General features: G+C 44.4%; 1 protein-coding gene across 2 annotated transcripts in view; it reads left to right on the top strand.

Moving 5' to 3' along the window:
- The first annotated feature begins 4797 nt into the window (after window positions 1–4797).
- Window positions 4798–17244, top strand: part of IBTK (inhibitor of Bruton tyrosine kinase) — a 138504-nt gene continuing 126057 nt past the window's right edge. For both annotated transcript variants that reach the window (XM_068281539.1, XM_068281538.1), the window contains exons 1-2: window positions 4798–4964; window positions 12590–13244. In XM_068281539.1, coding sequence (XP_068137640.1) covers window positions 12924–13244 — 321 coding nt within the window. In that variant the 5' untranslated portion in view covers window positions 4798–4964; window positions 12590–12923. The remainder of the gene's footprint in view (window positions 4965–12589; window positions 13245–17244) is intronic.

The following is a 17244-nucleotide window of genomic DNA, read 5'->3' as shown; positions in this document are numbered from 1 at the left end:
CTGGGTGCTGGACGGGAGGTACATTTCCCCGTTATATGGACTGTGGTCCCTTTAAAATTAGATGTGTACTTGGAAGGGGAGTCCGGGTATTGTTAGCAGCAAGCCAGCTTGCTGCCCTTGTTATTTTTTTCAGGGCCGGACTCCCGGAATGGCAAGGAAGGAAAAGCGGGCCTTCCCATTCCACCCTGGTGCACACCTGGTTTTCTATAGAGCTGAAGAGAAGCTCTAAGAGATCTGCGTATCAGGAAGCAGATCACATGCAGTCATTGTGGAGTTTATGTGGAGGAGCATGGGTGCTGCTGAGCTCCTGAAAAGTCTGTTTGGAGATATTGCTGAAAGCCAAACCATACTTTGGACTGCTGTTTGTATGGCTTTCGCTTAAAGCGGTATTGTCACCATAAAAATCTAATTTCAAAAGCAACTGGTGTGAGTGTATTAAGTGATAAAGATGCTAAACCTGCATTCAAAACTTGCAAAACTTTTTCTGCTGTTATGGTTTGTAGTTATCACATACTTTAGGAGCACTGGCCCTAGTGCCAAACAGTGCCAAAGAGTTGAATACTGGGAGTTCTTTTTATCTATAATATATTCCTCCTCTTCCATTTATTTCCCTGATTAGCTGATTATCAGAAACACCCTCTGATTACTTGTGTTTATTTATCTACTTATATATGTGTTTTTTATTTCTAGGTTAGCATGGGTGTCGCTTGTTCTTTAAATGAACTGTATCTGAATAAGCTGGACTATTACTACTGTTATATGGACTACAAAGCTGAAGTAAGCTTACCATTTATTTTCCAATTTATGCTGGAGAAAAGCTGTTTATATTACTGCTGCAAAATAAATGGACTTTGTATTTTATACAACTGTGTACTGCGTGCTGGCTGCGATCCCCTAAACTATATAATATGCAGTATGAAAATGGACCAATCAATTTAAACTCTGGTTTAAATTGATTGGTCTATTCTCAAACTGCATATAGTTGCTTAAATATTTGCATAAATTTGCATCAATTCAGAAAAATGTGCACATCATTGATCATCCCTCGTGGGGAGGACACATGTGCTTGCAGGAAGTAGTTAAATAGAGTTAAATTGTGAGTTAAAGTGCACCCGAGACGGGATTTTAAAAAACTATATATACTTGGGGCTTTCTCCAGCTCCCTCCAGGCTGATCCCTCCCGCGCCGACCTGCTGCGCCGCCTGGACCCCCCGCAATTAGGGCCGGAAAGTATTTCAGTCGGCACAAGCATAGTCCGGCTGCTTGCGCTCCCCTGTTGTACTATCACGACTGGGAGCGCTCTAGGCCCGCGCAGTAGTACAACACAGATGCAGAATGCTCCCAGCGATGGGCCGTTCACGCACAGTATGCCCCAGCCCGAAGGACTTTCTGGGTAAATTAAAGTTTTAAACCGTTTTTCATAACTTTGGTTAATACTGGGTGGCTTCTAATTAACCTATATTGCTGTGGTTTATGACTAAAATATGCAGACAAGCATTGATAATGATAAATGCTTGATAATGATAAACGCTTCACAACACAGACTATACACCAACACAGTTCTAATACACTGCAAGTGCAATAACAATAGCCCTCAACACAGTAAGTAGCCCTCATTTATATTAACCACTTTCTCCTTTGCTACAGTATATCTACGTCAGCTGTGGCTCTCTCCAAGCCACAGTCACGTAGATATACTGACCTGCTTGCAGCCCTGTTGTGCAGGAACAGGTGCGCTTCAGAGCGCACCTCCTGGCACTAACAGCTGCAATACTAATTGGTGAAAGGGAAAATGTTCCCTTGTAGCCAATTAGTGACCCCCCCGCGGATGAACGATCACCGCTGTAGCAAACAGCGTGATCATTCATCTCTCCCCCTCCGTGGTCGGATCTGCTAAAAAAAAATGATAAGAAAGCAGTCTGACTCACCTTTTCCTGTTCCAGCGATCAGCCTGCAGCCCGAGCCTCCGATCCCCGCTCTGCACGCAGCCCTGTGATGCTGAATAGCCGAGTCCCGGCTTGATGACGTCATCAAGCCGGGACCCGGTAACCGGCATCACAGGGCTGTGTGCAGAGCGGCGATCGGAGGCTTGGGCTGCAGGCTGATCGCTGGAACGAGATAAGGTGAGTCAGGCTGCTTTCTTATCATTTTTTATAGCGATCTGGCCACCGAGGGGGCTGCCTGGGGGAGGGGGGGGACATCTGGCTGGGTCATATGGGGGTGTGTGGACCCCTGGTGGGGGGTAAAATGTGCAGCTGGGGGGGAGATAAAGTATGAGGGGCCACATATTTTTTTTTCAAATGTAGAATTTTATACTGGGGGCAGATCTGGCTATAATGGTGGGGGGGGCCCTAATCCTGGGTGCACCTGCAAATCCTGAGGGCGCATCTGGCTATAATGGGGGACCACTATTCCTGGGGACACATATGGACACATGAGGGGCAGCAATCCTGGGGATACATCTATCTATCTATGCTGGGAGGTGCCAAACACAGAGGACACATTGGGCTATACTGGGGGGACTGATATTGGGGACACATCTAGCTATAAGGAGGGGGTCTGATACTTGGGACACATTTTGCTTTCACTACTGGGAGACATAATACTAGTGACATGTTTTTATCTCCTGTGGTACTTTTTATTTTTAAACTGGAATTGATAAAAACTGAGAAAAAATGCATTTTTTTCATTTTCCCCCTCTTTCCCATTAAAATGCATAGAAAACTTTTTTGGTCTAGGGATAAAATACCCACCAATGAAAGTCTAGTTTGTCCTGAAAAAAACGATACCTAGATCAGTTAGGTGTCATGAGTAATGATAAAGTTATGGCTGATTAAAAAGGGACACCGCTAAAGTGTCAAAACTGCTCTGGTCAATAAGGGGAAAACAAGGTCTGGATGCGAAGTGGTTAAGAATAATCACATTCAGGCTCCCTGCACACTGCATGCGTTGCCGATTTTTAATCAGTTTTTACATCCGATTCTGACTTTTAATCGTTACGGCATGCTGATGATTGCATTTAGAGAAAATCGGAATTGCAAATCGGAATCGGAAAACGGATTTGCGGTGTGCAGGGAGCCTCAATCCCATGCTTTGGTTTCCCAATTCATGTACTCAGTATACATACAGTATATTCATGTGTAAATAGCTGCTATATAGCACTCCTCTTGAATTCCCTTCCAAAACACATCCATCACTGTCCCACCTTTGAAATATTTAAGCGTTCCCTTAAAACTAATTTTTCAGACAAGCATACGCTCTAACTTAGGCTATTCCCTTTCAACTTCTGACCAAGTTGTGTTCCTTACTAGATATAGCAGAAAAACACACTACCAAGGGTATATATAATGGGCTCTATTCATAAAACTGCTTCCTCGGATGTAGCGAGAAGCCTTGCGGATTACATACAAGTGAATGGGACAGACCTCCCAGAGAGAGCAGCGCACGGAGGGACTCTGCCGGCTTAAGTGTTTCCGCATGCCTTCCGACAGCTTACCACCAGCCTTCAGCGGGAGATCTCCGCTCTGCTATCGCAGCTGCCAACATTTTTATGAATGCCCACCCAGAAGTCTAAAATACCGCTGCGGTATTTTCCCTCCACGAGTATTTTCGCCACAAATTTTTTATGAATAGAGCCCATTGTATATTAGGTACTTATCCGTTAGCCGGGCGCATCCGGCAGGTGGCGCTAATTACTATTCCCCCTCCAGGTTGCCGTGGATAGTAGGGAAAGATGTAACTCTGGTGGAGTTTTGTCGCCACCTGCCGGATGCGCCCGGCTAACGGATAAGTACCGTATATTATTCCACCGCTTATTTCCCTATTGCTTTAGATTGGTAACTCACAAGGGAAGGGTTCTTGGTAGCATCTTGGAATTTTCTGTAAATTTTGTTCATGTTACATTTGTTACTATAATTACTCTGACATCTTCTAATTCTGTATTCTGTACCATTGTTGATACGGTATCTTGCGTATTCCATTGTCCATATGATGCACCCCACATTTGTTCCTTACTGTGTACAGTGCCACAGAAAATGTTGGTTGCTCATTTTTTACAGTATTATTTTAGAAATAATTCAGTCAGTGTTTGCCCAGTGTAAAATCTCTCTTCAACCTGATTTACATTCAGAAATCACAGGTGGAACTACCTTTAAGCCTGTCAGGAGCACATCTGCAGAATGTTTGTTTACTGAAAGTTCTGAAGTCAGTATAGATATGCCTGGTCTCCCAGAATGCAGAGTGTGTTCAAGTCCACATAGTTATACATCCTAGGCTAAGCATCACTGGGAAAACAAAGCTGCGTACCAATATACAGCAATATATATATATATATATATATATATATATATATATATAGTGTCTGTGATGCTGACACCAAGAAACTACTGTAATAGTGGGTACATTGAGTAATGTATTGCATTTATTGTATTATTTGTCACTACAGTGCCTCTTGAACAATACTGGTATTCCACTGTCTTCACTCCGAACGCCAAAAGGGACCAACATTGCGGCATACAGACATATAACAGCCATTTCCTGCTTGCCAAATTAACCCCTTACGCCTGTCCTAAACTTTCAATCTCCTCAGCCCCCGCCACCGTGCTCAGACTTGAGGAGAGGCGGTGGTCTCTGTGACCCCGCCGCCCCGACACGGTACTTGTATGTAAGCTCTGTACATATCGCCTCCACACAGAGTCCACTGCGTAGATAGATAGACACTGACTGACTGAGGAGCGATTTCCAATAGTAGGAACCGGAATTTGCAGAGGCGGAACAGGAACTGTCAGTGTAGCTGCTGGTTGCGCATGCGCAGTACACACGACAGCAAGCTGGGCAGCCAGGAAGATTGTAAGAACTGCACCGGCTGCTTGTCTGTGTCGAATTGACGTGTCCTCAGCATGAAGATCATACCATGTACAGTGTCCCTCTGCGCCGTTAACTCTTCTGGTTTCAACTAGCGATCGGTGAGAGTTGTTTGCCTTATGTGGCAATGTGCTGTGCTGGATGCCATACTGTACACGTATATATGTATGGAAGTGCTGCAGAGGCTTACCTTCCCTTATCATAGGGGGGGGTGTGCAGCTCTCTATCTACTAAAGGCACGCATGCACTTGTATGTATCTCCCCAATGTACAGGGAGAAGTTGAAGGCATAGATCTGGCAGCTTACATTCTGGCTGCAGTCCCATAAGTGTATGAATACCATACGGCAGACTGCTCTGTGTCAGACCTGAATATATCATAAATAATTAACCCTGCTTAGCTGCCAGCTGTCTCTTTTTGGCACTTATCTTTCTGTCCCTTGCTTCTTTTGGGATTGATGTACTGCTTTGTGTAAATATATGTATTTTTCTACTTAACACGTTTATGAGACTCTAATGTTAATCACAGCCTCTAATTTGACATATTCTGTATTCTATCCCTAATGCCTGGTACACACCAACACCATGCAATTTCCTGTCAGATCGATGGGTCGAATTGATAATTTCCAGCATGTCCGTTCTTTTCCCAGTCGAGAATGGGATTGATTTTTTTGGCAATAATGATCTGAAAATTGATCCCATTCTCAATCCAGAGTAGATCAAACATGCTTGAAATGATCAATTCCACCTGTTGATCTGAAGGTAAACTGCATTGTGTGTATTACGCATTAGACTGCAAACAATTTTTTTTTTTAAATCTACATACCAGTGCCAGCTATGTTTGAACTGTGTTTATTAAATGTCATAAATCATAGTACTGTAGGAGCCCTGGTGCCTCAATATGTAAATGCCTGACATGGCTGCCAGCAGGAAGATTCTGTCCCCACACAGTCACTCAAATATATTGAAGGACCTGCGGTGCTGTACATCCAGTGCTAACATACACATCTACTTTTCACTAGTCGTCCCTTGTACAGTAAACCCTCTATCAGCTCCAGTCACCTCGGTGCCAGTACATGTAGCGACAAAAATAAAAACTGGTACTCTTTCAGTGTGGAATTTCATATGTCAGACTTTATTGTATCAAGCAGCCTATAAAAAAACATAAAATCAATTTGTGGTTCCTAAACCATTTAGTGTAGAGAAACCGAGAGCCCAATATAGTGTAGTATGTTAAGCATAAATGAAGTAAAGGTTATCGTGAGAAAATTATACTCACAAACATGGGTTACCACACAGGCAACCACTGTATCGGCAGGTGAGGAGATTAGACCTGTCCTCACTCAGGGATGAGAAGTCGCTCTCTGTAGATGCGAAAGGGGGTAGATCACCCCTCCACCAGGGGTGGACACGGTATAGCAGTAGGAGAACAGAGGCGCCAGCAGGATAAAAGTGGATAAAACTTTAAAATTTGCTGGGAGGAAGTGGTGGACTTACCTCCATAAAGCGTTTCGCAGGCCCAGCCCGCTTCATCAGGCAATAAAAATGGGGACAAGACAGAATTTCAGCAATAGCAGGTGTAGCACCTCAGTGCTAGTGGCGCTACACCTGCTATTGCTGAAATTCTGTCTTGTCCCCATTTTTATTGCCTGATGAAGCGGGCTGGGCCTGCGAAACGCGTTGCACTGTTTTGGGGTACTAAGTAATAAATGTGACTACTATTCAGACAGTCTTTCGTGTCTGCTTTATGGAGGTAAGTCCACCACTTCCTCCCAGCAAATTTTAAAGTTTTTATCCACTTTTATCCTGCTGGCGCCTCTGTTCTCCTACTCCTAAACCATTTAGGACCCTCTGGCTCCGCTCGCTTTCCACCCTTTAGGGTACTCAGATTCTGTTTCAATCGAACACAATGGCCACAATGCACTAAGCTTACCTCCTGTCTTTAATAATGATTCTGAACTGTTTTTACTGTTATCTCCATGGTGGTAAATCATTTAGTATTCACTAAGCAATTTACCTCAGGCAAACCTTAAAATAAGGATTCTGTCCTTAAGTTAATGAAAGATTCCCAAAGTTAATGACTGAATCATTAAATTAACCTAATTCTAATCTTAAAGGCAGAATGTTTATTCATAGAGAGGAATGCAAGTGATAACAACTGTAAAGTGTGTGAGGAATTATCACCTAGCTTGAGCTGTTGTTGAGTGGAGTGTTACTAGACACAATAATATAAAGTGGAGGATTCTGAGGTGTCTCCTTGATTTTTTAGTATTTTATACAGAAGGGGACTCTGTATAGAGAGAAATACACAGCAGGCACACAGGGAGGGAGGAAAAGAGGCGTACATTTGAAATCGGCGTCGGTAGACTTAGGCGCAAGATACAGCGGTATATGGCTGATCCTGCTTCTGCACAAGTCCCGGCCGTTTTAATTACTATTCCCCCTCCAGGCCGACATGGATAGTGGGGGAATGAAATAATTCGGCTTCCAGCGATTGCTGGAGGCCGAATTATTGTGTTTTTTTAAGCAACTTTGGCTCCGTCTTGTGACGGAGCCGACGTTACTCACTGAGCGCTGCAATAGGAGTGATTCCTATTGTAGTCTATGGAAGCGCTGGCTGCGCCCAAATCTAGCAGCGCTGAAAAGCACTGCTCCGTGACAAGAGAGACATAAAGTGTATATACACACACCGGCACAGCCACTGTCTCTCTTTCTCCTTCTCTGGCTGCCATACACAAGCTGCAGGCTGGCTGTAGTCATGCTGGCAGAGGAGATGGCAAGAGGAGTGGTGCTACATCCTGCCTTAGTGTGGTCCTCCCCTCCTTATCTACTGTATCCTATATAATAAAACCTGTGTGTCCCTGCGTCCTCCTATGTCCCTGTGTCCGTTCTTCCAGACCTGACAGTTTGCTGTCTGTGAACCTCATTGCATTGTGGAAAATAACAGCTTTTTCCAACTGCCAAGCAAGCAACATCTCCCTGTGTGCATATATTTGGGACAGTGGTGGGGGACGGGCGAGCAGCTGAGGCCTAGCGGGCGGGCCTTTTTACTAGTGTAAAGCTGGCCACTAACGGTCCAATTTCTAGCGAAAAATCGTTTGAGCGCTCCGAAATTCTGATCGGACGAAAAATCGTTCACTACACCATCAACGAACCAATTTTTGCTTCCTATCTATCACAACCAACAAGAAAATCCAAATTTTGGTTTGACAAAAATCCAATCGGACGACTATTTTTATAATCGTTTGTAATCGATTGTGCCCATCAACTGAGAATATTTTCAACCAATCCGATCAGAATTCCTGATCGCTCGAATGATTTTTCGTTAGAAATTGGACTGTTAGTGGCCACCTTAAAGAAAACCTGAACTGAACATTAAAAGTCAAAATAAACATACACAGGTCATACTTACCTCCTGTGTAGTCTACTCCTCAATCTATTTTTCCTCTCCTGCGTCCTGTTTGTCCACTGTGATCAATGGAATTCTCCATCCTCCATTTTGAAAATGGCCATTACCCCATAACAGCTTCCTGGTCAGCACACTGTTAAACTGTAACATCGCCCACTGGAGCCATAGGGAAACATGGACACATAAGTTCTCCTCTCAGCTGCAACTGACAGCAACTGATATATTTCAGTTCTGACAAAATATTGTCAGAACTGGAAGGGATCAGTGTAAGAAGAAAATGATGAGCTTCTAAGAGGAACTGGCGGCGAGGTAACTATGTAATGTTCATTTGAAGTTACCTCATGTGTTTATTTTAAATATTTTAGTCAGTACAGGTTCTCTTCAAGAATAACTACAGAGTATACAACTTAAAGGGGCACTATGGCGAAGTACTTTTTTTCCCAGAGTAAAATGAGTCATAAATTACTTTTTTCCTATCTTGCTGTCACTTACAGTAGGTAGTAGAAATCTGACAGAAGCGACAGGTTTTGGACTACTTTATCTCTTCATGGGGGGATTCTCAGGGATTTATTTATTTTTAAAAGCAATTAGTGAATGGCAGTTGCTCTGTCCAACTGCCAAAAAGCTGTGTAGCAAACAGGGAAGCTGGCCAGCATCATTGTTTAAATCCTTTTTAGGGAATATCTTTATAAAGAATAAAAGCCTTGCTGAGAATCCCCCCATGAAGAGACGGACTAGTCCAAAACCTGTTGCTTCTGTCAGATTTCTACTACCTACTGTAAGTGACAGCAACATAGGATAGAAGTAATTTATGGCTTATTTTACTCTGTAAAAAATGTACTTCTTATTTGTCTATGTTTGCACATATTTTACATTTTACAATTTTTCATTATAGTGCCCCTTTAGGGGCTGGAGTATTAAGATAACACTCTCACTGTGAAAACATATCACTATGTGTTTTTAAGGCAAACTTCTTTAGTGAATTGCCATGTGGTAATAAGTTTCCACTTATCAACCACAAGATCTGAATTGTGGCCAATGCCCGCTCTCTGCCTGACTGGTTTTGACGTCCTGCCGTCATCAGGGGTGCTGAGAGCATGCAGGCAGAGGTGTCTTATATAATAAAAACATGTAATTCCACACTACAAAACAGTAGAATATTGGTAAAGCAAAGTCCTCGGTGTATGGCACTGGCGGGGATCGTCTGATGCCGGATACATGTGCTTGCTGATTGCTTGAGCAACCGGCCGAAATAGCACAAACCTCCCTTCTGAAATACTTACTGAGGCTCCAGCGATGTCTGGCAGTCTCCTTCTATGTCCCTGCGGGCTCAGAACAGCTTTCTGGCTTTTACAGTGCACAGAAGCTGGAGCGTCAGCTGAGCAGCATTGGATCATGTGACACTCCAGCTTCTGTACACAGATGCCGGAAGCCACTAGGAACCCGCGGGGAGATAGAGGGAGACTGCTAGCCTTTGCTGGAGCCTTGGTAAGTATTTTCCTGCCTGCCAGCACCCACAGAAAGCCCCTCAAAAGAGGCCCTCATTATCCCACAGGCATGCCGGTTAGTTGAGACTTCTGGTTGCCTGAATTCTGGATAACAGGGACTTTGCTGTAATTTTATCAACATTCTACTATTGGCTATTTTGTACTCACCTAGGCCTTCTTCCAGCCCTGACCAGCAGTCTCAGTCCCTTGCCGCAGCTCCATTGGTCCTCCTTGCCCCAATTGGCCACCCACAATGATGCCGACCCTCCGGCAGGGTCTGCTCTTCAGCGCGTCACGTCATCTGATGCATACTGCGCCTGCAGGCGCAGCACGCGACAGATGACTAGTGCCCGTGCAGGCGCAGAAGAGCTGCCAGCGGTGACACCGAAGACCACCGGAGCTGTGGCAAGGGACTGAGACTGCTGCTCAGGGCTTGAAGAAGCCCCAGGTGAGTACAAAGTATTTTTTTCTAGTTGGCCTCGGGAGTCCTTTAAGGAGGAACTGTAGTAAAAATAACTTGAAAAAAATTGCTTACAGTTTACAATATTAATTTATAAATTATTTAGTCAGTGTTTGCCCATTATAAAATCTTTCCTTTCTCTAATTTACATTCTGAAATTGATCACTGGTAGTGACATATTTAGTTCTGCCAGGTGATCTGTACAGAATGTTCACCACTGGGAGTTCTATGCACAGAGGGAGCTATTGCTTGGTGGGCAGTTGGAAAAAACTTTTTTGAATAAAAGAGCTATGTTTTAAAAGAGCTATTTTTTTGGAGGTGCTGACCAACTTGCAATGTCTGTTGCCGTCCAAGAGGTACTCAAGGGCGGATGGTCATAGCACTCCAATTTGTTTCCATCTTGAAACCGTGGGTGCGGATCACATTTTTTGAAATTTTGGTATGATGTGCAGCTGCCTGTAGGAAGTGTCTCTCATAGGAATGAAACTGCAGTCATCATCATTATCTATGCTGAGAGCACACAGATCATATTGCAGCCAGACTTGTCTGTTTCAGAGATTCTCTCTCAGCAGGAGCAGCCCCTCCCATGTCATCACAGCTCTCAGTATGCAAAGCAGGAAATCTGAGCCAGGAGGTGGCAGGCTTGGGCTTGAAAAGACTCCACAGAAGAGTGACTCAGCTATAATGATTCCAGGTCAAACCTAGACTGAGCCAGTCGGGGATTCTTATCACAGCTGCTAATAGACTAATTAAGCAGATAAGAATGACACTAAAAGCAGGGTAGGTGTTTACTGTCATGTCCCCACTGATAAATGTAATAAAATACATGAGGGTGCTTCATCTCTGGTTCTCTTTAAAGCCTGTAGCCCAGAAAGAAAGGAGTGTGATTTGAATAGGATGGTGTTTTTATGATAAAGTGTGTTCTATTTAGTGTATTTACCCAATTTAAATGTCTAACATTGTTTGTTAAATTTATGCTGGAAAACTACAAATGTGTATGATCCTCAGTTTTGTATTTCTTTTTGAGGCTATGGAGTTTAGGATCACCTCTCATATATGGAGTTCAATAACTTGTCAAAGTGGTTTTGCTTATGACATATCCTTACTTATTCCACCAATATTGGTCACCTTGGGAGCTCCAAAGGCTATCTATTCAAATAACCAACACACAAAATATTCAAACCACTCAGTTATGTGCATGCTCTTTTTGTTACACTGGGTAAAGTGCCTTGCATGCTGTCTTAGCTGTTAGGCTCAGTACAAATTGCTGGTGACACAGCTGTATTGGATATGCTGCTCCTCTCTGGAGGTCCATTGCAATGCCATTACTTGTTTGGCCTATTACAAAGCAGGGGAGCCCATGAAATGGCTGTTAGGCCAAACACTTTGTAACACCCCCACCTCTGGTGCGTGCTGTCACTGGACTGTAATAAAAGTGTTTTGAGGATTGCTGCCTGGCTCTGTATGTTGATCTGCCCATCGCAGTACAGTATCTGCTCGGAGGTATAGTCATCCTTGAGCCACATACCTTCGTGTGTTGTCTGTTCTTTCTTGTCCATGTAACCACTTTTTATAAAGTGTGACTTTGGGCTAAAGCAGTGGGCAAACTATGGCCCGACAGGCGGCTGGATTCCTCCCCCCTCCCTCCCTGTAAAATTGTGCGCGGGGAATTTGAAACTCACCTCACTCATGCAAGTCCCATTGCAACAGGACGTCACATGACGTGACGTCAGGAAGCGCCAGCGTATAATACGCTGGCACGTTCTGACGTCACATCATGTGATGTCCTGTTTCCATGTCAATGCGATGTGGGACTTCCGTGAGTGAGGTGAGTTTCAAATTCCCTGCTGCCTGTGTGCAATTTTACAGGGAGGGTGGATTGGAATTTTAAGAATGAGGACCGTACAATGCAGTTGGGTGGTGTAAACATTGCCCAGGCCTGGGCTAAAGTCAAATGTTCATAAAAATGAAGAGGCAGGCTTGCTGAGATGTTTCTTCCTATCAACTTCCTATCCGCTCCTCTTCTCTGTCCAATTTACACTCCTTCATAGGAGGGAATGGGAAGGTGATAGAAGTGAACAACGCAGCAAGCCTGCCTCTTCCTGTCCGAAAATGTGACATTTTTCAAGGTGTGATTACTGGCACCGAGGACCCTAGGAGACGAATGGACAACACACAGAGGTATGTGGATCCAGCATGAACATATCTCTGTGCTCACCTTAGGCAGCTTTGCCTCAGGCCAGGTATCCTTTAATAACATTTTAAGATAAAAAAAAGCCCAGCTTAACTTAGACATGATGTACCATTTTTTCTTTAACAATGGAATTACATTTTGTTATAGCTATAATATTTATTTTGTTTGTTTGTTTTAGGACCATTTTGCAATTATGGAATATTAAGGAGAACCGTCTTCAGAGTGGGGGGGGTCTTCCCTCCCGCTGTCCCAGCTGCCTCATTTCTGTATAGGACTCATGGCAGGAACTTAACAGAGAAACATATGCACAAATATATTTTTGTATACTTATAGAGTACAGCTTAAGCTGGTTTACATTTGTAAAAATATTTATTAATAAAATTATAGTGCCAAAGGATTTTTTGACACAAAGGAAGGAGCCAATGTTCAGTCCTGTAGAGTGGTTTAGCTGCACATTGGGGACTTGGAACTATTATTTTCATTAGGGAACTTTGAAGAAGTTGTTAGAGAAGATGGATTTGGTTTGGCCGGAATGCACCACCCGCTGCCGCTCTCTGCGGCACGCTTTGGATATAATCTCAGCGGTGACCAGGGGAAGTGAGCAACAAATTAAGGCTTTTCTCTCTTCATACTGCTGCAACGCCACTACACTAAAGGATGATTTGGGGCGCAATGCCATTCACATTGCTGCTTCCTGTGGGAAGAAAGAAGTCCTGGATTGGCTGGTGTCAAAAGGAGTAGATATATCCATCAAAGACAAAGAATCGGGCTGGACAGCTTTGCATAGAAGCATCTTCTATGGGCATATTGATTGTGCAATGTCTCTATTAAAGGTAATGTATGTTTAAAACAAAGCACACACCTGCAAACTTAAAATAACTGGTAACTTAAAAATTCATTTTATACAGGTAAATTTGCCCTATTGTTTGATACCTTTTGGATTAGAAAATGCATGAAAGTGTGTTTGGAAATGTAAATAAAAGGCAGTTGGGCGTCCTCATAGCTGCATTATTGATCATAGATTTTTGGTTTGATTTAATGTACAGTACCTTGTGAACTCCCTTCCTTCTCAATGTTTGTCCTGCTTTGTCCCCCCACATCCTAAAATAAAATAGATTTGATTTACTTAACATACTTAGCACTTTAAAGGTGCAAATGTTTTGATTTAATGTAACACAAAATATAATTAAAGTGGATATTTGGTCAGCGATTCCTCTCTGCTCCAGTGTCTGACAGACAGCTGAATGCACTCTTGTCTGGTGTTCAGCTCCCAGTGTGCCAGCCACGAGCATCTTTTGGCTGCAATTTTAATGCAGCCCAATAGCAGTACAGGCGGTCCCCTACTTAACGGGTTAGGTTTCAGGAGATTGATTGTAAGGTGAATTTGTTTTTACGTTGAGTCCTGTTTTAAACATGATGAATTGTAGATAAATGATTTACTTTCAGACAACTCTGGATTTGGACATATTAGTATAAACTTCAGCAGAGTCCCCGTTATCCGGAATTCAGTTAACCGGATGTCTCAAGTAACTGGCATGCCTGAGGGATAACTGGGACCTGTGTTTTGGGTGTTCTGGAGGGTTTGCTCTGTCAGAAAATACTCACTGAGCCTTCAGCAATGTCCGGCATCACTTTGGGGGCTCCTAGCAGCTTCCAGTGTCCGTGCACGCAAGTCGGCATGTCACGTGACACTATCCGGGTCAGCTGACACTCTGGCTTCCGTGCACGTGGGAAGTTGGAAAGCAGCTAGGAGCCCGCGAGGTGATGCAGGACATTTCTGTAGGATCAGTGGAGGCTGCGTGAGTATTCTGCCTGCATCGGGGGGGAAAGTTGTGTGCTTTTTGCCGGTTGCTCAAGCAACCGGCAGGCACATGTTTCCCTTACCAATGCCAGATACTGGGGACTGTATTGTATGTTGTTAGGTGCTTTTAAAGTCTTTTAAATTACTTAGAACAGTTTATATAATACTGTAACATTTAATACCAAAAATTGTAATAAAAATTTGTATACTTTGTACATAGAGAAACCTTTTTATCTCTGAAAGGTAGTAACTCGAGTTGTTTGTAAGTAGGGGATGTCTGTATTTTTAACCCCACACGAGTTGTAGTTACTCAGTGGCACTAAAAAATGCAACTGGTTTTGTCTGTGCACAGCTACTTCTCTGCTCAGATTTATCTCAATAGGGTGGTACCTCTTCAGCACTAGCAAGTACCTAGCCACTGCATGGGAGCAGCTGACAGAATTCACTGCCTTCAGCCTCCTGTGTGGGAAGAGATTAGCTACAACAGGGGTAGGGAACCTTGGCTCTCCAGCTGTTAAGGAACTACAAGCCCCACAATGCATTGCAGGACTGACAGTCACAGTCATGATTAATAAAATCAAATGCATGCTGGAATTTGTAGTTTTATCACAGCTGGAGAGCCAAGGTTCCCTACCGCTGAGCTACAACATGGTAAACTTTTAAAGCAGGGCTGTGGAGTCGGAGCAATTTTGGGTACCTGGAGTCGGTGGTTTCATTAACTGAGGAGTCGGGGTTGGATGATTTTTGTACTGACTCCACTGACCTGCTTCAAAGATAACCATCTAACTTTTCATTAGGAATGGTTTAACAGCAGTTTTCACTTTTGACTTTCACTGAGAAGGTCTCTTTTGCAGGTTGCTTACAGATTTGTTTGGAAATGTTTCTCGATCATCAGACCAGTCATTTACCTCTATCACTGTTTTTGCAGCACGATCATGTCACTTGTGTTAAGGACAGTTTTACACTTGTTTTTTGTGGTGCCTTGCGATGTTCCTGCAGCATTACACCGCAAAAAAAACCCTCATCCATATGACCCTGCGGCAGAGTGCCGCTCAATGATGTACTCCCTGCTGGGCAGGAACAACGTCACTTGGATTCCCGTAGTCTGCACATGCACAACACAACGCACCGCACTCCATCGTCTACATTACGTGCGTCACCCGTAGACTTCTATTAACCTCCCTGGTGGTAAGCCCGACCTATGTTCGGGCTAGCCACCGGAGAGGATCACATGGCCCCCGGAGGATTTTTTTTTTTTAATACAGTGTGCATTATATGGTTAAGCTAGCACTTGGCTAGCTAACCATGCTCCCCAAGTTTTGCCGCTCAGCTCCGATCACTCACGATCGTCGCCGTTATACGCAGCCTCCCAATCTGCTCCAGGCTTCGCTATGGGGAGGATCAGGACTGCGCATGACGTCGATGACGTCATGTCTGATCGTCGCCATAGCGACGAGTGAAGCTAAATGGTGACGCTGCAGCTCTTGCGGGATCGCGGAGGGGTAAATATTGCCGGCGGCGATCGGGGGGTTTACTTAGGTCCGGCGGGGCTTGAGGGGCATAGTTAGCTAGCGAAGTGCTAGCTTAAGCATTTAAATAAAATTTTATTTTAAAAAATCCTCTTGTGGACGCAGCCTCTGAAACTGCGTACTGCCAGGGAGGTTAACCCAAGCACCTTGTGTTGCTGCAGTAATGTGCTGCTGCCTTTGCGTCAGCTCGGATACTTCCTCCGCACTGCAATGGATTGTAATAAGTGTGAAGCTTTAGCGGCCCATTACGGTAAATAGGATAAGGCAACGTAGGTTTAACCTGCAAGTGTAAAAGAGGCCTATAGGGAACCTGAAGCAAGAGGGATATGGTGCTGACCTATTTATTTCCTTTTAAAGAGGAACTTCAGCCTAAACAAACATACTGTCATTAAGCTACATTAGTTATGTTCATTAAAATAGATAGGTAATATAATCTCTTACCCACCCTGTTTTAAAAGAACAGGCAAATTTGATTTCATGGGGGCAGCCATCTTTTTGGTTGAAAGGAGGTGACAGGGAGCATGAGACACAGTTCCAACTGTCTTGTGTGCTGATCACCCCTCCCAGTTGCTAGGCAACGTGAATAACACTGCAGGTCACACTCTCGACCTTATATTCACTAAATCCACCACCATTGCAAACCTTGACATCGCACCCTTTTCACCCTCAGACCATCACCTTCTCACTTTCAACCTCCTCACGGAAGGCACCTCCACACTACCCGCCCTCCCTCCTGGTCGATGGCAGCGTGACCTACGCAAGCTAAACCCTAGCGTCCTTGCTGACCCCCTCCATGCCCTCTCCTCCACTCTCCCCACCCTAACCTGTCCTAATCTTGCTGCAACTCAGTATCGCCAAACTCTCATCAGCCCTAGAGAAAGCTGCTCCACCAATATATCGCCGCAACCGACCCCCTAACCCCCAGCCCTGGCGCACTACCCATACTTGCAACCTCCAGAGGAAAACACGCGCCACTGAACGGAAATGGAGGAAAACTAGACTTAACCAGGATTTCCTACAGTACAAGACCAACCTGCTGCAGTTCCACACTGCCCTTGCTCATGCGAAGCAGGAATACTTTACCAAGCTCATCGGAACACAAGCTTCCAACCCCCGGCGTCTTTTTGCCACTTTGAACTCCCTGCTTAAACCCCACCCTCCGTTTCCTCCCTCTCTGCCACAGATTTAGCCACCCACTTCACCAACAAAATTGTCTCCATCCGCCAGGAAATATCTCAAATCTTCACCTCTCACCCCCTCCCAACCAGCTCCTCCTCCACCCTATCCTCCCCCCACATCCTTCACTCCTACTACCACCGAGGAAGTCATCCACCTACTGCAGACATCCCATACCACTACTTCCCCCCCCCCTTGACCCCATCCCTTCTGATTTACTCCAGCCTCACTTCACGGAATTGGCCCCAGTCGTCACTACCCTGTTCAACCTCTCCCTATCCACAGGTACCTTCCGCTCAGACTTCAAGCAGGCCACTGTACTACCCC

This window comes from Hyperolius riggenbachi, chromosome 4, assembly GCF_040937935.1.
Source record: "Hyperolius riggenbachi isolate aHypRig1 chromosome 4, aHypRig1.pri, whole genome shotgun sequence".
In the NCBI taxonomy this organism is placed as follows: domain Eukaryota; kingdom Metazoa; phylum Chordata; class Amphibia; order Anura; family Hyperoliidae; genus Hyperolius; species Hyperolius riggenbachi.
This window is presented reverse-complemented; position numbering and strand designations above follow the sequence as displayed.